Source organism: Artemia sp. Qi Xiang Cuo, chromosome 9 (assembly GCF_049724085.1).
Source record: "Artemia sp. Qi Xiang Cuo chromosome 9, ASM4972408v1, whole genome shotgun sequence".
Lineage (NCBI taxonomy): Eukaryota > Metazoa > Arthropoda > Branchiopoda > Anostraca > Artemiidae > Artemia > Artemia sp. Qi Xiang Cuo.
In genome coordinates this window covers 33,245,216-33,271,024 of record NC_142802.1, presented here as the reverse complement: position 1 = coordinate 33,271,024, position 25,809 = coordinate 33,245,216, and the positions used below count along the sequence as shown (strand labels likewise).

At 37.1% G+C, this 25,809-nt stretch overlaps 1 protein-coding gene across 1 annotated transcript in view; it reads left to right on the top strand.

Moving 5' to 3' along the window:
* LOC148948584 (kinesin-like protein KIF28) overlaps nt 1-25,809 on the top strand; it is a 288,269-nt gene that overhangs the window by 9,436 nt on the left and 253,024 nt on the right. Inside the window, exon 3 of the mRNA XM_089094971.1 lies at nt 7,478-7,610. Within this exon, the coding sequence (XP_088951097.1) occupies nt 7,478-7,610 (133 nt within the window). The remainder of the gene's footprint in view (nt 1-7,477; nt 7,611-25,809) is intronic.

Below are 25,809 nucleotides of genomic sequence, written 5' to 3'. Positions count from 1 at the left end.
TCTTAACTAAAATTAAACTAAACTAGAACTCTATCAAAAAACTCTAAGTTAAGACTAAACTAAACTAGAACTCTAACTAAAACTCTAAGCTAAGACTCTATGGTAAAACTCTAAACTCTTAACTAAAACTAAACCAAACCAAAACTCTAAGCTAAAAGGATGGGTACTTCAATTTGTAAAATGGGTTTAGGATGGTCACTAAGAAAGGAACTTGCTCTGAAATGGTCTTTGAAAAGAATTTCTTGGTGTTGAGGTAACCAAAAAGCTGTAAAGTATAGTTGTAGGTGAAAAACATAAGTACTTCAAGTTGGAAAATGGGTTTAGAAAGGGACATTAAGAAAGGAACTTGTTCCTGTCAGGACCTCCTGATAGGGTTCTACCGATTATGTAATCAATTTCTCAGAAATCCAATTGTCTTAGTCGATTACGTCATTCTATGCCCATATATGGACCCCCGTCAAGACCTTCTGATAGGGTTCTACTGATTATGTAATCAATTTCTCAGAAATCCAAGTGTCATAGTCGATTAAGTCATTCTATGCCCATATATGGACCTCCGTCATGACCTTCTGATAGGGTTCTACTGATTATGTAATCAATTTCTCAGAAATCCATTTGTCCTAGTCGATTACTTCATTCTATGCCCATATATGGACTCCCGTCATGACCTTCTGATAGGGTTTTACAAATTATGTAATTAACCTCTCAGAAATCCAACTTTCATAGTCGATTACGTCACTCTATGCCCATATTTGGACCTCCGTCATGACCTCCTGATAGGGTTCTACCGATCATGTAATCAATTTCTCAGAAAGCCAAATGTCCTATTCGATTACGTCATTTTATGCCCATATATGGACTCCTATAATGACCTTCTGATAGGGTTCTACCGATTATGTAATTAATTTCTCAGAAATTCATTTGTCCTATTTGATTACGTCATTCGATGCACATAAATGGATTCCCGTCACGAGCTCCTGATAGGGTTTTACCGATTATGTAATCAATTTCTTGAGAATTCTCTCCCTTCGATTACGCAATCAATATATCTTCTCCCCACCTTCCCCTTAGAAACAACAAATTAATTCCCATTTCTTGAATCAATAATTCCCCTTAGAAACAACAAATTAATTCCCTTTCGTGAATCAATAATTCCCCTTAGAAACAACAAATTAATTCCCCTTTCTTGAATCAATCAACCATGACATCATCTGTCACGTGTGATCATAACATTTGCCTCGAGCATACACTTACAACAACAAATACTGTTTCCTATTCCTGGATCATAACATTCTCCCCAAGCAGGCACTTGGCCAAAAACAACAAAAACAACAAATACTCTTTCCTATTTCTGGATCATAACATTCTCCCCTAGCGGGCACTTGGCCAAAAACAACAACAACAAATATGTTTCCTATTCCTGGATCATAACATTCTCCCCTAGCGGGCAATTGGCCAAAAACACCCTTAGAGAAAGAGGTCATTGACTCTGTCCCCATTAGACATAAACTATGTAAAAAAGTTGTAGGTGGCAGCAGGGGTGAGTGATGGGAGTCAATAAGGCATCTCTACTAATATTAATGAATAAATAAATCTTAAAGCAAGTAATGCTTAGATTGAATATGAAAATCGAGCTTAAAACGAAAAAAAATATTTTCCTATTGAAGCATAAATGAAACTTAAAACAAACAGAAATTAAATAAACAATCAATGCAAACAAACATATAGAATATATTAAAGTAAATTAATAAATAAATCCTAAAACGAGTGAAACTCAAATTGAATATGCAAATCAAGCTTGAAACGAACAAAAATCTCTTCAAACAAGAGTTTGGGTATGACCTCCTCCTCTCACTGTAAAAGTCTAAAACCTACTGCGTCATTTTTAAATACTTTTTGTTCGTTTTTGGTTGCAGAAAATTCCAAGTTTTCAAAAATACATTATTTCAACATCAAACTTAAAAAAAAATCAAAAATTCATCAAAGTGTCAAACTGGTATCAAAGTAACAATATCATTGTGAACAAAATGGGATTGTGTCAACCTCGGAATTTTTATTATCTGATGTTTGAACTATTTTAAAAAAATTGCTATCTCAAAATTTTTTATCGGATGGGTTTGGGGAAAAAGGGTGCCTGGGGATTAATTAAGCTTCGGTCTCCTTTGACTTTTTAAAAGTGAACTAAAACTTTCTATTTTCAATCAAATGAGCCCTCTGAAGTATATACGAGCATCCCTTCTATAAGAACCATATATACCCTCAGAATATAACTTACAAAGCCTGTCCCTGGGTCCTGGGGGGTTTAGTTAACACCGGAGTTTTATTATATGATGGTTGAGCTATTTTTCAGAAAAAGGTCACCTCAAATTTTTATCGCATGGGCTTATCCGTTCGATACGCCCAAAGGAATTGAGGGTAGGAGGGGCTAGTTACCCTCTGATTTTATTTCACTCTGAGAAAATGAACTAGAACTTTTAATTTGCATTCAAATTAACCCTCTCTGAAGTTTATACGAGTAGCTCTTTTATAAGACCCACATACGGCCCCAGGACATAGCTTACAATGCCTGTCCCCCGGGCCCTGGGGGGATGTGTCGACACCGGAGTTTTTGTTATTTGACCTTTGGACTATTTTGAAAAAATGGCTCTCTCTCAAAGTTCTTATTGGATGGGTTTGAGGAAAATAAGGCGTGGCGAGGGGGTTTAGTTGCCCTCCGATCTCTTTTGACTCTTAAAAATGGAACGAGAACTTTCAATTTCCAATCATTTGAGCCCTCCGAAGTTTATACGAGCATACCTTCCATAAGAACCATATGAACCCCCAGAGCAATGCTTAAAACGTCTTCCCCGGGCCCTGGGGGGATGTGTTGACACAGGAGTTTTTCTTATCTGACCTTCGAACTATTTTTACCGAAATGGCCGTATGTAAAGGAGTTTTTGTTATACGATCTTTGAACTACTTTCAGCAAAATGGCTACCTCAGATTTTTTATCAGATGTATTTGAAGAAAAAGGGCTTGGGGGGGGGCAGTTGCTCCGATCACTTTTGACTCTTAAAAAGGGCACTAGAACTCTCGATTTCCAATCAAATGAGCCCCCTTTGAAGTTTATACGACGACCCCTTTATATGAAGTGCCTCTGGGGAAAAAATAAATGGATTTTGGGGGGTGGCTAGCTGCCCTCCAATCCCTTTTGACTCTTAAAAAGTGAATTACATCTTTCAATTTCCAATCAAATGAGCCCTCTAGGAAGTTTATACGACCATCCCTTCCATAACAACCATATGTCCCCAGGGCATAACTTACAACGCCTACCCCCAGGCCCTTGGGGGCAGTGTTGACACCGGATTTTTTGTTATCAGAACTGTGAACTATTTTTAAGAAAATGTCTATCTCAAAATTTTTATCTGATGCATTTAGGGAGTCGAGGAGGGGGGACTAGTTGCCCTCCTATCTCTTTTGACTCTTAAAAAGTGAACTAGAACTTTCAATTTCCAAACAAATGAGCCCTCTTCGAGGTTTATACGAGCAACCCTTCCATAAGAACTATATATGCCCCTAGAGTATTACTCAGAACGCCTGCCTCCAAGCCCTGGTGGGTTTCGTCGACACAGAAATTTTTCTTATCTGACCATTGAACTATTTTAATGAAATGGCTATTATAAAAGTTTTATTGGATGGGCTTCGGGAAAAAAGGGTGTGTGTGGGGGGGGGGGGGGGGCTAGTTGCCCGCGGATATCTTTTGACTCTTAAAAATTGAACTAGAACTTTCAATTTCCAATCAAATGAGCCCCCTCTCAGGTTTATACGAGCATCCCTTTCATAAGAACCATATACGCCCCCAGGACAAAACTTACGACGCCTATCTCCCGGGCCCTGGGGGAAGTTTCTGCTATCTAATTTTTTAACAATTTCCAAAAAACTCGCTATCTCAAAATTTGTAGTGGATGAGTTTGGGGAAAAAAGAACGGGGGGGGGCTAGTTGCCCTTAACTCTCCTGACTCATAAAAAGAGAACTAGAACTTTCAATTTCCAATGAAATGAGCCCTCTATGAATTTTTACGAGCATACCTTTCATAAGAACCATACATGCCCTTAGGGCGTAACTTAGAACCCCCTCTGTGGGCCCTGGGGGGTTGTATTGACACCGGAGTTTTTCTTATCTGACCTTTGAACTATTTTAACAAAATTTCTATCTCAAACTTTTCATCAGATGGGTTTGGAAAAAGAAGGCGTGGGAGGGGGGGGGGCTAGCTGCTCTCGGATCGTTTTTGACAATTCAAAAGTGAGCTCGAACTTTCAATTTCCAAACAAATGAGCCCTCTCTGAAGTTTATAGGAGCATCTCTTTCATACGATCCATATATGCCCCAGGGCATAGCTTACAACGCCTGCCCCCGGGCCCTGGGGGGTTTTGACGACACCTGAGTTTTTGTTATCTGACTTTTGAGCAATTTTTAAATTAATGGCTATCTCAAAATTTTTATTTGATGCATTTGGGGAAAAAAGGGTGTGTGTGGGAGCTAGTTGCCCACCAATATCCTTTGACTCTCAAAAAGTGAACTAGAACTTTCAGTTTCCAATCAAATGAGCCCTCTTTGAATTTAATACGAGCATACCTTCCATAAGACCCATATATTCCCCCAGGGAATAACTTACAACGCCTGCCCCCGGGCCTTGGGGGGTTGTGTCGACACCAGAATTTTAATTATATGAGCTTTGAAGTATTTGAAAAAAATATATCTTAAAATTTTTATTGGTTGCACTTGGGAAAAAGAGGTTTAGGGGGGGAAGCTGGCTACCCTCCAATATCTTTTGACGCTTAAAAGTGAACTAGAACTTTCAATTTTCAATCAAATGAGCCCTCTCTGAAGTTTATACGAGCATTCCTTCCATAAGAACCATACATGCCCCCAGAGCATAACTTATAACCCTTGCCCCTGAATACTGTGGGGGGAATGTCCTGCTCAAACATATAAATTCCAGAACTTTCAACTACGTTGAACAAAATGGTTATATCAAAATCTTGATTGGATGTGTTTGGGGAAATGGTGGGCGTGGAAGGGGTGTCAGCTGCCTTAGAATCACTTTCGACTATTAAAAAAGGAACTAGTCATTTAAATTTCCAATCGAAGGAGGCCTTTCTGAAGTTTCTACGAAAACGCTGTCTATACAAAACCTTATATACCCCCAGGGCATAACTTACAACCCTTGCCCTGAGGGGTGTGAGGGTGGCGTGTCATCGACAAACACCTAACTTCCAGAACTTAAAACTACGTTGAATAAAATGGCTATATCAAAATTTTGATTGGATGTGTTTGGGGAAAAGGTGGGCGTTAGAGAGGGGTTAGTTACCCTCCAATAACTTTCGACAATTAAAAAGGGCACTATCTCTTTGAATTTACAATCGAATGAGCCTTTTTTTGAAGTTTCTATGACAACGCCTTCTATAAAAACCTTATTTACCCCCAGGGCATAACTTACAACCCTTGCCCTGAAGGCTGGGGGGGAGTGTCCTCCTCAAGAACATAATTTCTATCTGAAAATAAACTACGCTAAACAAAATGGCTATCTGAAAATTTAATTGGATGTGCTTCGGGAAATGGTGGGCGTGGAAGGGGTGTTAGTCGCCTTGCAAGCACTTTCGACTTTTAAAAAGGGCACAAGCCACTCCAATTTCCAATGGAATGAGCCCTTTTCAAAGTTTCTACGACAAATTCTTCGAAATGAAGTGCCCTGCTCTAAAGGAAAAAAATAATTGTGCCAACATAGTTCTTATATGGCCCCCGGGCATAACTTAAAACCCTTGCCCTGACGGTTGTGGTGTCCTCCTCAAAAATATATTTTTTATCTGGAAATCAACTATGCTGAAATGACTATTTCAAAATTTTGATTGGATGTGTTTGGGGAAATGATGGGCGTGGGGGTGGGGGGGGGGGGCTAGTTGCCCTACAATCACTTTGGACCCTTTAAAAGGGCATTGGAACTCTCGATTTCCATTCAAATTATTCTCCGACGATCCCTTCCATTTGAAGTGCCTCTGGGAGAAAAAAAAATAATAATAAAACATTGGAGTCGTATGGCCTTTACTATAGGCAACGCTATAGCGTTGCCTCTGATATCAATATCATTACCACCGGGGTCGAAAAAACCTCCCAAAGCTTGGATGCTCTGGGAGGCTATCCGTCAGGGACATACATGGTTTGTAAGAAAGGTGTGGTCGTATAAACTTTGTAAAAGGCTCATTTGATTGGAAATTGAAAGTTTTAGTTCACTTATTAGGAGTCAAAAGTGATCAGTGAGATATTAGCCTCCATGTCCTCTTTTCCCTAAATGCATCAGGTAAAAATTTTGGCATACCCATCTTGTCCAAAATAATCCGAATATCATATAACTATGGCTTTAGGGTTGACAGCCCCCCCCCCTCAGCTCGGGGGCAAGGGTTGTAAGTTATGGACGGGGGGAAATGAGGTTCTTGTGGACGAGGTGGGTGCAAAAATTTCAGAGAAGGCACATTTGATTGAAAATTGATTGTTCTAGTTTACTTTTTAAGTGTCAGAAGTGATGAGAGGGCAACTAGAGGGCAACACATCAAAAATTTGTCTGTGTTTAATTTAAAATCCATAATATTAATCTGATTTATAATTTTGTGTTGGAAGGGGGGAGGAGGAACCTTCCGATATTAAAAAAATTTAGCCTACGATTTCCTTTTTTTCATGGTTGTCCACCAAGAGGCTTGATACTGCGAGCAAATACTACTTCAAACTGACCTTTGAATTTTCACAATCAGAAAAAAACGTATATTTTCACACACCCAGTTATAACTGTAAAACATATTCATAGGCAAATAAATAGGGGACATTGAATGACTACTTTCAGAAAGTTTGTTAATTTAAGAATAAAATTATACTAGGATTATTTACCTTTTTTTTTAGTTTTTTGAACAAACCTGTTTTTGTGATATTTACCAAAAGCATTTTTTTCTCTAGGTGACTCAACAGCCATTGTTTTGTTATATATTCTTTTTAAAATCAATCTTGAATATGAATTGTTTGAGTAGATATTTCAGCTATTTCTGCTAAGCAATTAAATGGATAAGCATAAAGATCTTCCAGAGTCATTGATGACGCATAGGCTGACATTGGTCAACTTTTCAGTTGACGATTCTTTTCTTGAAGGGGCAGGTAGGAAGCCTGTCAACCAACTTTAATGCAGCTTGGAATAAAAAAAAACCTGGTACCTGATCACCAAGCAAACCACATCTGCTACGCTACCACAAGATGACGACTAGCTTGTGCAGAAAAAAAAATGTGACTGTTTCTGTTGTTAATAATAATGAATCCCTGGCTACTAGTATAATAGATGCCAAAGAAAATCTTCAGTATAGGAAGCATCAATATAAGTGGTATGTTTCATTCGCTCTCAAAGTTTCTATGTTTTAATTTCTCTTTCTACGCTGTGTAACTTACTATTCCTTTCAGCTTCAGATATTCAATGACCTTGGTACTGGCTTGGTAAAAAATGCACTAGATGGCTACAACTCAACTCTTTTTGCTTATGGCCAAACTGGATCAGGAAAATCGTACACGGTGATGGGCTATGGTCCCAACAAAGGTAATAGTTTGAATATTAGCATTATAGGCAACACAGCGAAATGGCTTCAATGTTTTATTCATTTGTTTTTATTTTTGCCAGGCTACTTTGTGTGGAAGGAGTGTTTCTAGAGACGTCTGACTGGGATCAATTGAAGAGAACTGAAAATTCTAGTGCCTTTTTGGGGATTTGACAGTAGCTAGAGCACAATCAGCACCTTACTACGCCTTCTTAGTTACATTTTCTCCCCTCAAACCGTGAGATAGCCATTTTTGAGATAGTTATTTTGTTCAAAATAGTCAAAAGATCCAGCAAATATGTCTTTGAGGATGACATAACCTACATAACAACTGGAGAAAGGGATGTACATCATGCAAGCTGCCGATGGCTTATACATATGTTTTATTACTAGAAAAGGAAGGGTATTTGATCTAGGGTCTCAAAAATGGGTAAAGGTATAAAACTTAATCTTTCAGGGAACGTTGAACTAAGTCAAAACACACTTTGTCAATGTAGGCTGTAACAAGAGCGTATCTAAAGTGTAAAAGGAACGGTTGATGGTTTTGAATGGAAACTTTCAGAGGTTGTTAGGAAGGATCTTGAAGTAACTCAAAAAACAAATTGTCTTTCCAGGGTGTCAAAAGGCCGTATGGGAAATATCTTAGCAACGGCTAAGGTTATCAAGTTGAAACTCTCAGGGAATGTTGAACTAAATCTATAGACACTATTTGTATCCAAGTTTTCAAGAGGGTGTGTGTGCAATATCTTTTCCACAGCTAGGGGTATCAAGTTCAAACTTTCAAGAAATGCTGAGGAGGATGTCGTACCAAATCGACAGAAATTATCTGTATCCATGCGGTCAAACGGGTGAATTTACATTATCTCAGAACTGTCTAAGGGTATCTACTTGAAAATTTCAAGGCATTTTCGGAAGGACGTTTCACTTTATCAAAATACTCTCTGTGAGTACAGGTTATCAGAAAGGCATATATGCAACATTTGAAGAACGACTAAGGGTATCAAGTTGAAACTTTTAAGGAGTTATGAAGGGCATGCTGAACTATGTCAAAGGACACTATTTGCATCCTGGATGTCAAGTGGGCTTATCCGCAATATTTTATCAGATCTGTAATATGGGGGTATTGCAGCTAAAGACTTCAAATTGAAACTTTTAGGAAATGTTTACTAAATCAAAAGACACTACATACCTCCTGTTTGTAAAAATTTGACATCTGCAAATTTTAGAAACAGGTTAGGTTATTTTTGAAGTTGAAACTCTTAAGAATGTTGAGGGGGACATTGAATCAAATCAAAATAAAAGCCAATAAAACCAATAAAAGTATTAAGTTAAAACCTTAAGAGAAGATCGAAGGAGATTTTGAACTAAATCAAAACACGCTATGTGTATCCAGGTTGTCGAAGAGGCGTATCTACGACAACTCAGGTTTGGCTTAGGGTGTAAATAAACAGTTTATGGGACCCAGCTGAAACTTTGCCTGTTACTGGACGGAAAGACGAACTTAATTTTAAACTTAATTTGTGAGGAACAAGGGGAGGTTATTAAAGACAATAAATGTTTGAAAGAAATTGTGGTTGTATTGGCTCTTAGTGCAAAATATTAGCTTTTATTTTGATCTCCAAAAGAATTTTTGGCCATGAAGACACCTCAATTGCAGTTTCAAACCCAAGGGAACCTTAGTAATAAACAAATGTTGCTGCATTGACTCTTGAGGTCCTGATTTTTTTTTTTTTTAGAAACAAGTGAGAACTTTTTTTAACAAAATGATTTCAAAATCCATTTATTTAAACAAACAATCGGTTAATAGAAAATATGATACAATAAGATAGTTATTAATAAAGTTGTCAAACCATGTTTGTCTATAGTAGTATCCCCACAACTAATTTACGCCGACAGATCCAGGTTTATAAATGGAGCTACCAGCCCCTAAAGACGTCATTACGCGCACCTGACGCAGTAATATAGCGCACGTGTATAGTAAACCTACTTACTAGGGAACTAAGAGATGTAGGTGTGTGTTACGTCATAGGGAATGTTTAATTTTGTTAAAGAAACCATATATTCTTTTTTCTATTTTTGACCTTTTATTCAACAAATTGGAGTTAGGTTCGGTCAGTTGTATTTTGAGAGCGAGAGGAGTAATATGCTTCGATTTAAAACGCCGGTCAGATCATTTCTTTGCGGACCATCTATGTCTAGCAAAACGACACTTTTAACGAAAACAATTCAATATCGTGATAAAATGTTTATAGAGAATCAAAAAAACATCATTATGGATAAACTGTGTGGCAAAAACTCTATGACAAAATAAAGAATTTTCACCAGACATAAAATTTATACGAGGATTTGACGTGTTTAATATTATTGCGTCAAACTCGAGGTTGATTTTTGATGATAATTTTCTCAAGAGATGTTATAGTTATTTAGTGTCCACTAAAAATTTCTGTAGAGGTTTTTACCATAATCTCTTTCAGCTGAGCAAGAATATGAGAACAATTGCACAGAATTGTTCTTACTGTATCATCTCTAGGGATGTTCACGATCCATGTTTTTCTATAATTTTAAACAAGCAAATATATTCCGGTGAACAGAAATTTTTACTCTTGGGCATAAAATCAAGCTACTAATAAACCTTATGATTACGTTCTGTTGAATCTAAATTAAAACACACTCGAAAAGTTACGTGCGGTCTGGGATATTTTTGATAATGAAATTTACGTATATCTACTCGTGAAGAGTAAAATAGGTCATTAGTTTCCATCATGAAGCCGAAGAAGCTACATGAAAACAGACATTTATTCTCCTTCCTATGTAATTCAAAAGCATGGCTTAGAAAAGCTATACAAAACATGGTTTTGACAATGAATTCATTAATCTCTTATATGAGTATTGTTTAAATTTAACTGGAGGCAACGTTAAACTGTCAGAAGGTAGTAGGCAACAGACCAATCAACATCGTTCACTTGTACTTGCCCTAGCTTGCAAGAATAAAGGACAAACTTTTAAAAATAACGGCTTGTTCAAGCGGGAGGTAGTTTCTTTTCATTGTTACTACCGATAATCGCTCGACTTGTAAACACCATTCTCAAGAAATAACTAAACTTTAAAAATTGACACCAATTGAAATCTGTATTTCACCAAAAGAGCACTGTGAAGATAATCTAGATAAATTTATTAACATTGAAACTATTGCCCACGATAAAAATTAATTTTGCTTCAAAATGCTCTTTGACGTGTCAATAGGCATAAACCCTGCTGTGATGGACCACTCAAAGTACGCGTCATTGATCTAGCTCCAACTTCTGAAAGTTATGAAACTTTGAAAACGCTTTAAAAAGATTTATCTAAGGTTTCATCAAGTGTTGTAGACATAATGACTCATTCGTATCTTGAGTAAAGTAAAAGACTCAATCTCGCTGAAATCGAACAAGTAGAAATTGACGAGAAAAATAACGAAGTTATATTCTACGGCAAGAGGTATTTAATTAATTTGGTATCAGATTTGATTGCAAATCGTAAAAGACTTGAATCATTTTATGCTCATTTGTATGAATTTTTAAACCATCAAATTTTCTCAAAAGTTATTGAGAATGAAACATGTTTTAACACGATTAAAAGCATTTTGAGAAATATCAAAAAGATATTGTTTCTGGATAGCACACCAAGTGGGCGTGATGATTTAAAGGGTACTAACCGAAAGAGTTTTTCCACCGCAAAGGGTAGTGGATGTTTCACACCACATTTACGTTCAAAATCGATCAAGTTTTGAAACGTGTTTAGGAGTTATGAATAACCCCAACTAAACTTTCTCGAGTCACCGAGTTGAAAAGTAGCAAAAGAGTATTCACAGAATTAACCCAGCTGCAATCTTCATCGAAAGCATAGAGTTCGCGGTGATGGTTATCGAAAAATTAATGCCTTCTCCCCTTGCATATATTACAAGCAGATATTTTGGCTCTAGACGAGATTCAAAGACGTCTTAATAGACCGTATTCTTATATTTTTCTTGCAATCAGTACTTTTAGTTGGTATGCATATGCCGTTCCAATGTGTTCAATGAGAGGCGATGAACTTGCTAGGGCCCTTCAATCTATCTTTGGATAAGATTCTTACAGAAATAATTAAAACAGATCAGGGAAGTGAATTTGTTAATCCACAAGTAAAGGAGATTTTATCGAAATATAATACATTAATCTATTATAATCATAGCCCGATAAAGGTGGCATTGGCTGAACGATTGATAAAAATGACTTGAATTTTAATTTCAAGTTATTGTACGTTGAATAATAGTGTTGCTTTTATTCAAGATCTAGATAAAATTTTGTTAATTTATAATCAACGCCCCCGTTGGTCTTTTTCCAATCATGGTCCTCTTGAAGTTTATCACAGTAACAATACACTTTGCATTTTTCTCGAAGAATATTCCAATAAAAAGGTTGTGAAGAAATAATTTCATCTTGGTGACTCAGTTGGAATCATTCGAACAAGTAATATTTTGAAAATCGGAATTACTCGTGGTACACTGAAATTATGAAAGATGACGAGATTCTTGGCGCCTTTTATGATTATGAATTACAAAAGAAAAAAATAATGGAAAGTGTCATATTGCAAAGATAATAGAGAGTCAAACTTGCAAGGGTAAGCGACAATTGCTTGTTCGCTGGCTAGGATACAACTCTGATTTTGATTCTTGGATTTTCACTGAAGACGTCCACAATATCCAATGATTTTTGTTTGACATTCATGTCCAATGTCTTTGTGGTGAACTTCAAGAGGAATATGGTTGGATAAGGATCGATTAAAAGCCACTGGTCGATTAAAGTTAAATAGAAATGAATTTTAAAAATTGAACTTTTCTGCAAAGGAGATTTTTCAACTAAAAGTAAATAAATGCATTAAAGCAAAGACGGGCAGAAATAAAGTAAAATCATAATAACAACTTAAACCAAACAGAAATCACTATCATAGGCAGCGCGATAGCGCTACCTAAGTAAAGAACGATGTGGGCACAATGTATTATTTATTTATTTTTTCTCCATACCCGGGCACTGCGTATCGAAGGAGTTGTCGTAGAAACTTCGAAAAGGGCTCATTCAAATGAAAATTGGAGTGGCTAGTGCCCTTTTTAATAGTAAAAAGTGATTGGAGGGTAACTAGCGCCCCTTACGCCCATCATTCCCACAAACACATCCAATAAAAATTTTGAGATAGACATTTTGTTCAGCGTAGTCGATTTCCACATAGAAAATATGTTTTTGAGGAGGACACTCCCCCAGAGCCCTCGGGGCAAGGGTTCTAAGTTATGCCCCGAGGGCGTATAAGAACGAAGTTGGCACAATGTATCATTTATCATTTTTTTTCCTTTAGAGCAGGAAACTTCGTATTGAAGAAGTTGTCGTAGAGACTTCTAAAATGGCTCATTCAATTTGAAATTGGAGTGGCTTGTGCCCTTTTTAATAGTCTAATAGGCAACTAGCCCCCCCCTCACGCCCATCATTCTCTAAAAAACATCCAATAAAAATTTTGAGACAGCCATTTTGTTCAGCGTAGTTGACTTCCAGATAGAAAATATATGTTTTGGAGGAGGACAATCCCCCACAACCCTCGAGGCAAGGGTTGTAAGTTATGCACTGGGGGTATATAAGGTTTTTATAGAAATCACTATCGTAGAAACTTCAAAAAAGGCTCATTCGATTGGAAATTCAAATGGCTAGTGCCGTTTTTTATTGTCGAAAGTGATTTGGGGCACCTTTCCCCCCACGCCCTTCATTCCCCCAAGCACATCCAATCAAAAGTTTAAGATTTTAAAATTTTAAGGCCATTTTGTACAGCGTAGTTGGTTTCCAGATAGAAAATATGTTTTTGAGGAGGACACACCCCCGCAACCCTCGGGGAAGGGTTGTAAGTTATGCCCTTGGGGCATATAAGATTTTTAATAGAAAGCGTTGTCGTAGAAACTTGAAAAAGGGCTCATTCAATTAAAAATTGAAATGGCTAGCGTCCTTTTTAATAGTCGAAAGTGTTTGGAAGGCAACTAACACCCCTTCCACGCCCACCATTTCCCCAAACACATCTAATAAAAATTTTGAGATAGCCAATTTGTCCCAAGACATTTAAAGTTCAGGAAATTATACTGTTGAGCAGGACACTCCCCCCACAGTCTTCAGGGCAAGGGTTGTAAGTTGTGCCCTGGGGGTATATAAGGTCTTGATTGAAATCTTTGTCGTAGAAACTTGAAAAAGGGTTCATTCGATTTGAAATTAAAAGGGCTAGTACCCTTTTTAATAGTTGAAAGTGATTTAAGAGCAACTAACCCCCCTCTCACGCCCACCTTTTCCCCAAACATATCCAATCAAAATTGTTAGATAGCCATTTTATTCAACGTAGTTGAAAGTTTTATGGAATTAGGTCTTTCAGGATGACAGCCCCTCCCCCACAGCCCTCAGAGCAAGGAATGTAAGTTATGCCCTGGGGGCATGTAGAGTTTTATTGAAAGCGTTGTCGTAGAAACTTCAAAAGGACTCATTCAATTAGAAATTGAAAGGGCTAGTTCCTTTTTTAATAGTCGAAAGTGATTGGAAGGCAACTAACACACTTTCCACGTCCACCATTTTCCCAGACACATCCAATCAAAATTTTGAGATGTACATTTTGTTCAACGTAGTTGAACGTTCTGGAAATTAGGTCTTTTAGAATGATAAGCCCCTCAAAGCCCTAAGTGCAAGGGTTGTAAGTTATGCCCTGGGGGCATATAAAGTTTTTACTAAAAGCGTTGTCGTAGAAACTTCAAAAGGGCTCATTAAATTGGAAATTGAAAGGGCTAGTGCCTTTTTTTAATAGTTGAAAGTGATTGGATTGTGACTAACGCCCCTCTCACGCTCACCATTTTCCAAAACACATCCAATCAAAATTTTGAGATATCCATTTTGTTCAACGTAATTGAACGTTCTGGAACTTAGGTTTTTTAGGATGATAACCCCCTCAGAGCCCTCACTGCAAGGGTTGTAAGTTATGCCCTACGGGCATATAAGGTTTATATAGAAAGTTGTTGTATAAATCGTTGGCAACGCGATCGCGCTACCTAAGTAAAGAACGATGTTGGCACAATGTATTATTTTTTTTCCATACCAGGGCACTTAGTATCGAAGGAAATGTCGTAGAAACTTCGAAAAGGGCTCATTTGATTGTAAATTGGAGTGGCTAGTGCCCTTTTTAGTAGTCGAATGTGATTGGAGGGTAAATAGCCCCCACCAACGCCCATCATTTTCCCAAACACATCCAATCAAAATTTTGAGATAGCCATTTTGTTCAGCGTAGTTGAGTTCCAAATAGAAAATATGTTTTTGTTGAGAACACTCCCCCACAATCCTCAGGCCAAGGGTTTTAAGTTATGCCCTTGGGGCATATAAGAATGCTGTTGGCGCAATGCATTATTTATTAATTTTTTCCTTTAGAGCAGGGCACTTCGTATCGAAGAAGTTGTCGTAGAAACTTCGAAAAGGGTTCATTCAATTGGAAATTGGAGTGGCTTGTACCCTTTTGAATAGTCAAAATTGGTTGGAAGGTGACTAACACCCCTTCCACGCCCACCATTTCCCGAAACCCATCCAATCAAAATTTTGAGATAGCCATTTTGTGCAGCCTAGTTGATTTCCAGATAGAAGTTATGTTTTTTAGGAGAAAAGTCCCCCGCAACCCTTAGTGCAAGCGTTGTAATTTATGTCCTGAAGGCATATAAGGTTTTTTATAGAAGGCATTGTTGTAGAAACTTCAAAAAAGGCTCATTCGATTGGAAATTCAAAGGGCTAGTGCCCTTTTTAATATTGGAAAGTGATTAGAGGGCAACTAACCCGCCTCTCACGCTCACCTTTTCCCCAATCACATCTAATAAAAACTTTGAGATAGCCATTTTATTCAACGTAGTTTTAAGTTCTGGAAATTAGGTCTTTGAGGATGACAGCCCTCCACAGCCCTCAGGACAAGGGCTGTAAATTATGCCCAGGGGGCATATAAGGTTCTTATGGAACGCGTTGTGGTAGAAACTTCAAAAAGGGCTCATTCGATTGGAAATTGAAATGGATAGTGCCCTTTTTAATAGTCGAAAGTGATTGGAAAGCAGCTAACACCCCTTCCACGCCCGCCATTTCCCCAAACACGTCCAATAAAGATTTTGAGATAGCCATTTTGTTCCCCGCACTTCAAAGTTCTGGTAATTATATGTTTGAGCAGGACACTCCCCCCACAGTCTTCATGGCAAGGGTTGTAAGTTATGCCCTGGGGACATTTAAAGTTTTTACTGAAAGCTTTGTCGTAGAAACTTGAAAAAGTGCTCATTCGACTGAAAATTCAAAGGGCTAGTTCCATTTTTAATAGTCGAAAGTGATTTGAGGACAACTAACCCCCCTCTCACGCCCATCTTTTCCTCAAATACATCCAATCAATATTTTAGACAGTCATTTTGTTCAACGTAGTTGAAAATTCTTGAAATTAGGTCTTTTAGGATGATAACCCCCTCAAATCCCTCAGTGCAAGGTTTTTAAGTTATGCCCTGGGGGCATATAAAGTTTATATAGAAAGTTGTTATAGAAATTTCAAAAATGGCTCATTTGATTGGAAATTAAAATTGCCCTTTTTAATAGTCGAAATTGGGTGGACAGTAACTAACCCCCCTCTTATGCCCACCATTTCCTCAAAAACGTTCAATCAAAGTTTAGAGATATCCATTTTGTTCAACGTAGTTGAAAGTTCTGGAAATTATGCATTTAAAGATGACAAACCCCCCAGAGCCCCAAGGGCAAAGGTTGTAAGTTCTGTCCTGGGGGCATATAAGGGTTTTATCGATAGAGTTGTCCTAGAACTTCAAAAAGGGCTCATTCAATTGGAAATTGAGAGGGCTAGTGCCGTTTGTAATAGTCGAAAGTGATTGGATGGTAACTAACCCCCCTCTTACGGCCACCATTCCTCCAAACACATCCAATCAAAATTTTCAGATAGCCATTTTGTTCAACGTAGTAGAAAGTTCTGGAAATTAGGTCTGTGAGAATGACAACCCCCAGCACTCAGGGCAAGGGTTGTAAGTTATGCCCTTGGGGCATATAATATTTTTATTGAAAATTTTGTCGTAGAAACTTCAAAAGGGCTCCTTTGATGGGAAATTGAAAGGACTAGGGCCATTTTTAATAGTTAAAAGTGATTGGAGAGAGACTACTGCCCCTCTTACGCCAGCCATTTCCCCAAACACATCAAATCAAAATTTTGAGATAGTCATTTTGTTTAACGTAGTTGAAAGTTCTGGAAATTTGGTCTTAGAGGATGACAACGACCCTAACAGACCTTAGGGTAAGGGTTGCAATTTATGTCCCGGGGGCTTTTAAGATGTTTATAGATAGCATTGTCGTTTCCAAAAGGGCTCATTCGATGGAAATCGAGAGGCCTAGTGCCCGTTTTATTAGTCGAAAACGATTGGAAGGCTTGAAATTTTTATAGTAAAGATCGATGTCGGTATAATGTATTATTTTTGTTGTTGTTGTTGTATAGACCAGGGCACTTCGTATCGAAGGAGTTGTTGTAGGAACTTCGAAAAGGAATCATTCGATTGAAAATAGATGCACTTTTTAATAGTCGAACGTAATTGGAGGGCAACTAATCCCCCTTTCACTCCCACACTCCCACGCCCACCCATCCACGCCTACCCTCCCTTTTGCCCATTATTTTTAAAAACTAAATGTTGCCTTAAGAATAAATCAAAATGCACTGTGTTAATGCTAATTCCAATAAGGCATCTCAGCAGTATCCCAAGAACGACTGAGGGTATTATGTTCAAACTTTCGGGGTTACTTCTGCTCTTGAAATTTAACCAAATCGAAAGAGCGTAAGTGTATCCAAGCTATCAAAGAAAGTAAACAGATATTTTTGCAAACGTATCAAGTTTTCCACTTCAGGTCAACTAGAGGAGGTATAAAACTAAATTAAACGGTACTATTTGTGTCCAGATTTTCAAAATGGTGTATGTTGTTAAATATTGCTGAAAATTTTTCTCCGGCATACAAATAGCAGGCCAAATTATAAAGTCTTACAAAACGAAAAGATTTAAAGTATTATTTTCTTTTTCCCTGAAAAGACTGTGTCGATATAAAACGGGCTCAAATTATATAAAAAAAACCTTTTTCCACAAGACAAGTTTTTCAAAGAAAAGTAAAGAACTCTATTAAACAGAAAATGAGCAAAAATAAAATCAAATAATCTACCAAGCGTGAAACTACCACAAATCAGCATCGATAAATATATGAAACCCAAAACGAACAGAAATTACAATAAATAACCGAGTCAAACTCAAAACGAGCAGAAATTAACATAAGTTGGGCGAAAAAACCCTATGCCTTCCCAAGGCCAGAACAAAAATTTGCACTTTACTGAAAAAATAGAAATGAATGTGCATTGTCAGTTTAATATACATATACTGATATTTAGTAATCAAAATGTTAATATTATTTGATTTATTAAAGTCATAAAAGTAAAAACATTTATATTTTCTTCAGTAAAGTGCATATTTTGTTCTGGCCTTGGAAAGGCATAGGGATTTTGAACCCAACTTAATTTCTGCTCGTTTTGAAGTTTGACTCGATTATTTATTGTAATTTCTGTTCGTTTTGGGTTTCATTTATTTATCGATGCTGATTTGTGGTAGTTTCATGCTTGGTAGATTTTTTGATTTTATTTTTGCTCATTTTTTGTTTAATGTAGCTCTTTACTTTTATTTAAAAAACTTATTTTGTGGAAAAAGTTTTTTTAATTAATCAATGAGTAAAAGGGACCCAAAACGAACAGATATGAGTTGAATAATCAAATCAAACTTAAAACAAATAAAAATTTCCACAGACAGAAGTAGGGTTAACACTAAATAAGCTTTCTAGAGGTCAGAGTATTTTTTGCACTTTACTGAAAACAAAATATATTTTTAAAGGTTTTTGTGTGACATTACTAAATCCAAAATTGTTTAGACTTCCAGGAATAAATTGCAATATATCCTAAACAGTCGATCCGTTTTCACTAGTTCTGTTATATGATCTTCATTAATATGATAATTTCTTTATTTTTTTGTTGGTGTTACGACCAATTAAAACACACTACTTGAAAAAAAAAACTGGTTTCAGTAAAGTGTAAAGCACAATCAATACTGCGTTGGAAACCGAATTGTCTTGGTGGACTGCCACACAGTTTCTCAAACTCATCTACGAATAAAAGTTCAGATAACTTGCAAAGAGAAGTAGCAATCGTGATTGGACGGAAAGAGGAGCATTGCATGGTAGTTTTTCCTTTTTTAGGAACTGGCGTAAGATCTCCAATTGAGAAAGTGGTTGGGACAATACCCTGAATGAGGATAATATGCATCAGGAGAGTTACGTGACTAATGAGAGTGGGCCCACCACTTTTTAGATGGAGTGCGCTGATCTCATCAATCTCGAAAGATTGTTTGGGTTTTAGGCGAGAGATGGCCTTGCATACAGATCCCTCTGTTACAGCATAATCACCTTGAGGACAGCTATCTAAGAAGTCGTCCAACTCAGGTTCGTATCCTTCGTTGAGGGCTGGGTCAGGAGGCAAAAATTCTCACCCATAGTACGTGTACTATTTAGAATTAGGGATAGCAGATGCAGACAAAGACTCATTGCTTTTAGAGGACAGAAAATTCCAAAGGAGAGAAGGATTAATTTTGGCACTTTTAGATTCGATATCAATCATCTTTTTTCTGTGAGCTTTTAGCTCCTTCGCGAATTTTATTTTTGTGAGTAGGCGGACTGAATTGACTACCCCCGAATGGGGTCGTCCACAAGAAATCCAAAGTTGAAGCCAAAATTTAGACTTAGAATGGGTTTCCCCTAAATTTGGATTTTCAGACCAGCCAGGGAAGGTAGGATGACGGGGTCTTCTTAGAGGGACTGCAGCTTTTTCAGCACAGCGAAGGGCATGACCAAATTCTGCGGCGCAATAAATATCGACTGATAGTTGTATGTCCTCCTTTGAAATAGGAGGTAATCTAGAGAGAAGATGGAAAGGGACACGGATCTTACTAAGGACTCTGGTGGCTTCTTCTTGAAATAAAACAGGGCTAATTTTACGCCAATCATGGCGAGACCTAGGAGGCGTTTTCGAAGTTGTTTGCGTTTGTGTATCTAAGCTGTGGCAAGGGATCTCGGCTGAAAACTGTATTGGTAAGTGATCAGATAGTTGAAAATCAAGCACAATCTTGACAGGCGAAATCCTGAGATTCGTGGACGCAACGACGTGATCGAGATCTGATGTAGACATTTTGGTGTGTACGTGTGTAAAATTTAAATCTTTGCACTTGAAATACTTTGGGTAGTTTTCTAAATTCTGGGAAGGATCTAACTTCATTAGGGCAACAAAGTGGGGTTTATCAGATCCCATGTACTTGTGGAAGCTCATATGTGGGACTTACTAACCAGAGTTTGGAAATGAGATTATTACAACACAAATATTCTATTTCTTTGTCTTTAAAGCAAGATTCTAATTCTGAAGATTTTACTTCAGCCCTTTCAGAACACATTTTTAATTTTCCAGACCATTTTATTTTGTTCGAAAATCTCTCTTTGATTTCTAGGGCTCGGGGTTTAAAGCAAAATTTTCGTGAAATTCTTAAAATAAAGAAAATCTTATTCAAGAATATTGCTTTGAATCGGGATACAGGTGAATATGGGCTGGACTCTATCTATGATAATTTATTAAAATCTGACAGAGTAAAGTTCAATTCACCCAATGTAGTTGACCTTTGTCCAAATGTTATATCATTGAACGCTAATGAACCAAATCCAATAAGGTCAAAGAGAATAGCTTCCGCCTTTGCTTTGAAAAGAATTAGAGATTCAAACAATATGTAGTGTTATTTGATTTAGTATATAAACTTTTGTTTTAAATTGTTTTATTTTAGTTTTACTACTGATGACGGTCACTGTATATGTGACCGAAATATCTGGTATTTTTGTGAATTTTTATCACTGTTATCATCATCACTGTCTATTAAAAGGTTTTATCCCTATTTGAACTTTTATTTATATACTATATATATATATATATATATATATATATATATATATATATATATATATATATATATATATATATATATATATATATATATATATATATATATATATATATATATATATATGTATGTGTACTATTCGGGATTATATTTTTTAGCCCTTCACAGTTTATATCTTCAGGGACATTTCGAAGCACAGGTATTTGCAGGGGTTCTCGAACAGCAATTTTGAGATCGGGCTTGGAAAATTTCGCTTTCTCAACGATTTTCGCTGCTGCAGCTATCGACCTGACCACAAGCTTCCATTCTTTTGCAGATTTGCGAACTTCGCTAATATCATTTGCATTTTCACAGAAACTGTCTATGAAAGTTTTCCGGTCATATGGACCATTGAGTTCCTTGGGGGGATTTTTCAAGACAACAGAATAGGATCTTTGGGCTTGGACGTTTATGGTGCACTACGACTGCTTGTGAAAATACTGACGGCTGGAGCGGACTGGGTAGCTAAAAAACTATGAAGCTTCCGAGAGAATTCATTTACCTTGGCAGTAACTGTTGCATTCACCGCATCTCCGGTGACCGGAACCGAGCAGGGGTTAAAGATGGCAAATGTTGGCATGCTGACATTATTTTTCGCAGCTGCTACTAGAAATTCGCACATTTAAATGATATTGTCTTCATCTTTAGAGTAGGTCACAAGACGATTCGTAATATTTAACACAGTATGAAGGATTCACTTTTCCTTTATAACCTCTTCAAGTGTATAGAAAGCAACACACGCTTTTAGGATATAGTCCAAATTTATTCCATCTGTAAGTGCTCTCGTAACACAATTCAATAACGGGTTCAAAATAATTTTTTCAATTTCAGCCATCGTAAGTCTAAGCGTAGTCAAATCTCAATGTAAAGTCGCTAAACCAAAACTTACTCGCAAGGGGGGCTTTTTAAGTCCCCCCACTTTCTAATAAACACCTTCTTATTATCCAAATGAAATAATCCAATCCAAATGCAATAGTCCAAATAGTTCAATCACACAGCCTGACAGTCAATATAAAGAAAAACCGGTTTATTCAACAGATAATCCTCTCAGAAAATAAGGGGTGTTAACTGCATTAATGCTTGACCTTGACTGCATGAATGCTTGATATTTATATGTATGTATATAACATATGAAAAACAGAGTCATTCAACTAAATATTCTAATCTGCCAGAGAACTTCCAAAGGCAAGTTGTCCCAGGGGCGTTACAGGAATATAAGCAAAAGATGCAACAATTTTCACGAAGAAAAAATCAACACACAACTAGTCTCACTGTGTGTTTGTTTGTGTTTTATTTCTCTCTCTCACCGTGGCTCTGTGTCTGACTGTGTTTTTTTGTCCCTTTGCCTGTCTGTGTGTGTTTGTGTGCCTGATGTGAGCCAGCCATTGAGTGCCACGTTGGAGTCAATTTCTAGGAGTCATCAGAAGAAACGCTATTGGAAATTTTTATTGAAGTTTAAATGATTAATTCTTGTGTATGTGGTTATTTTTTTAGGAAAATGTCTGAAAATGCTTTAGGTGTTATAATGCATGTCAGAGGGTGCCATATGCCAGCCATTGAGTCTCACCCTAGCGTATATTACTAGAAGCCAGAAGAAGAAATGCTATTGGGAATTTTCGTTCAAGTTTAAATGATCGATTCTAGGGTAAACCGTTTTTTTGGAAAATAACAGAAAATAATCTAGGTGTGATAATGCGTGCCAGACGGTGCCGTATGGCAGACACAGTGTGCCATAGGTAAGGAATTAAGAGAAAATAATACTAACAAAGACTGAAAGTAACATGTCCTATTACGTAACAACCAAAGAAATAAGTAAACAAACAATTGCTATTACGTAACATATAGGTTTACTATACCATTGCATAGCAAACAGTTGTACTATAGTATTACGTAAGACACAGGTGCGCGTTATAACGACTTGAGGGGATATTAGGCTCCAATAGTGTACCCCTATGGGCATGCTCGGAGGCCTTATGGCATCACTATTTATGTCAAGAGGATGCATCTGAAATGATGGAAATATAAGCGTTAGTTGAAATACTCATTCTTAGGCTTAGGAAGCAAGTTGGCATTGATACTTAAATACTTCCCATAACCCATAGAATCAGTATGCTTTTACAAGAAAAGTGGAAATTCAGTGAATAAAAAAATTTTTTAAATGAAAATTAACTGAGCAAAAAAAGAAAAAAATATACTTATTGACAAAACTGAAAAAATGAAAATTCAGCAAAAAAAAATCAAAATTAACAGAACAAAATCTAAAAAAGTGATGATTTAGCGAATAGAAATGAATAAGTGAGAATTAGGTGATCGTTAAGCAAACAAACAAAAGTTGATTCAACAGGCATTGAAAAAGAAAACTAAGTAAACAAAATCTGAAAATAGTCAAAATTAGGTAAAAAGTGTTATAGAAAAAGTGAAGAATAAACTCAAGTGAAAAAAACTAACAAACTACAAATTAAGTGAAAAAATGTAAAAAATGAAAAATGAACATTAAACGTTCAAAGACTAAAAAAGTGATAATTTAATGAACAAAATATTAAAGGTGAAAATTGAGTGACCACTTGCACTTTAGTGTAACAGTGAAATGACCAGTGGCGCTTTTCTGACAAAAAAAAACATTTCAAATATTTTAACTTTTTTAACTTTAATAGCTAAAAAATTATGAAGACTTTAATTGATAGATTTCAGCATATGTATATTAAACTGACAATACACATCATTTGTATTTTTTCAGTAAAGTTCAAATTTCCGACCTTGAGAACGCATGGTGGTTGTCAGCCCTACTCATGCTAATTTCTGTTTGTTTTGATTTTGTCTCGGTTATTTACTGTAATGTCTCTTAGTTTTGGGTTTAATTTACTTATTGATGGTGATTTGTGGTAGTTTTACGCTTGGTTAATTATTCGATTTAAGTTCTGTTCTTTTTTGGTTTGATGGAGTTATTTACTTTTCTTTGAAATTTTTTTTGTGTGGAAAAAGCTCTTAAAATTAACTTCCGTTTGTTCTTTATTGACATAATCTTTTTAATGAAAAAAATGTATCTTATATCTTTTCTCTTTTTTTACTGTGAGAATCCATAGTTTGGATTGCTATTTGTATGTTGGAGAAACTTTTTCAACAATTTTTAACAACAAACACCCTTTTGAAAGTAATGAAACAAATAGTATTGTTTAGTTTAGTTTTATACCATCTCTAGTTAACCTGAAAAATACGACTTAATGCCATACCCAAGAAATTCCATATATACTCTTTGACCACCTTGATACACTTAAACTCTTTTGATTTAAATTGTAAGAACAGAAGTAGTAATGGTAGTTGCCCTGAAAATTTCAACTTAGCCCTTTGAGTACTGAATTAAGATATACGGTAGATAAAAACTATTCAAAAAGATTTTCTGGCGTAAAAAAAAAATTGCTGATTCCGAATCTATCCTCAGAATTGCCCTAGAACAAGAAATAAGGAAGATAAAGAATGTCCTCGCGTGAGGACGTTCGTCCTTGCTGGAGTACAGTTTTCTTTAAATATGAGTATTTATCTATGAAGACCCTTTAGCGCTTTCAAACTCTTCCGAAACGAAAAATCAAGCAATTCTTGTTCAGATATGCTTTGATAGAAGCAAAGGAAACAATTTGTACGAATTTAACTGTGGTAAACAAGGGAACAGTTCCTTTCTACTTCCAAACACAGAAGCCAGTCCATACACATTATACATCTCGTGCGAGTCTTTTTCTTGCAGACTCTGCAGCAAAGCTGTTCCCAAACCATCTTTGGAAAGTGTCCTGACGGATAGAAGCTGGAGCAGCTGCGACATTGGAAGGGTTGGTTCACTTCTCAACAGGAGCACTGGGATCTTTGGAAGACGGACGACCTGGGGCTTTTTTCACCGGGGAGAAGCGAAACTCAAAGGCAATCTGGCATCGAAAGCGGAGTAATGGCATGGACCTCGTTCCTACTTGGCTGCAGTTCCTTCTATCCAACAGCCAAGAATTGACAATGGAAGTTTCGACAAGGTAGTAGAAGATTCTCATATACCATCTCATTGACCGTATTTGGGTTCTATAAAAGGCAGTCAACATATCTGACAAATCGACGCCCCCAATATACCTGTTGTATTCTTTGACGGTCAAAGGACGCACCATCTCGATTCGAGTTTTATTTAAGGAATCCTACCTCAGACAAATATCCCTAGGCTCGACTGCACAATAGGTCAATCATAGAGTAATGGCTTTATTATCGAACCAACGGACAACAGCTACATCGTTGCAAGTCTCGACTCTCCAATGAGTTGCTCTTCCTCCTTTTTTTTCAAGTCCTTCTCGTTGATGAGCGTACAACCTTTGACTCGGTCTTTTTGGAGCGTTTCAACACAATTATATCCGGTCAACTTCAAGTGAACGACAAGTTGCATGCTAGCGAACCAGTTGTCAAAATAAATATTGAAGCCTTTCTTTGGTGGTAAGCCTTTGATCAACCTTAGTACGACCGAACCACCGAGTCTGAAGTCTCCAGGAGCTAAGGAACCACGACCCTTGTTAATTTCGAAGTTGTAGACTACCCCACTAGCTACAGCTCGAGTGAAAACTTCGAATCCCCACTTGTTTGGCTTAGCAGGTAAGTACTGCTTCATGTGGGAGCGGCCCTTGAAAGGTCATCTACACTGTGACGCTCTTTGGGCTCAAGGGATTGCAGGATAAATTTGATCATCGGTCTTATCTTGAAAAGTCTGTCATGTTCTGGATCGTCCACTGGCATGCTTGTTGAGTTGTCAACGAAGTGCAGTATGACAAGTAGGAACTGAAAGCGATCCCGAGACATTTTGGATACTGTTACATCATACTTCAGGTTTTTGTCCCAGTAAAGTTTGTGTCTTGGGAGGCGAAATACCCCTGTATGGTGGAAAATTGACAGAATTACTTTTACTTCAGATACTGTTACAGGTTTGAAAGAGCGATCAGCGCGAATCAGTTTTGAATTACAGTATATATTTGTTTCGATGCGATGGTTTCATAAACTCCTTCAGTGAAGTAAGAGCTGAATTAGTTGTAAGGAATAGGCAATGGTTCTGGGGCAACACCGAAGTGAGATTCTTGTGGCAC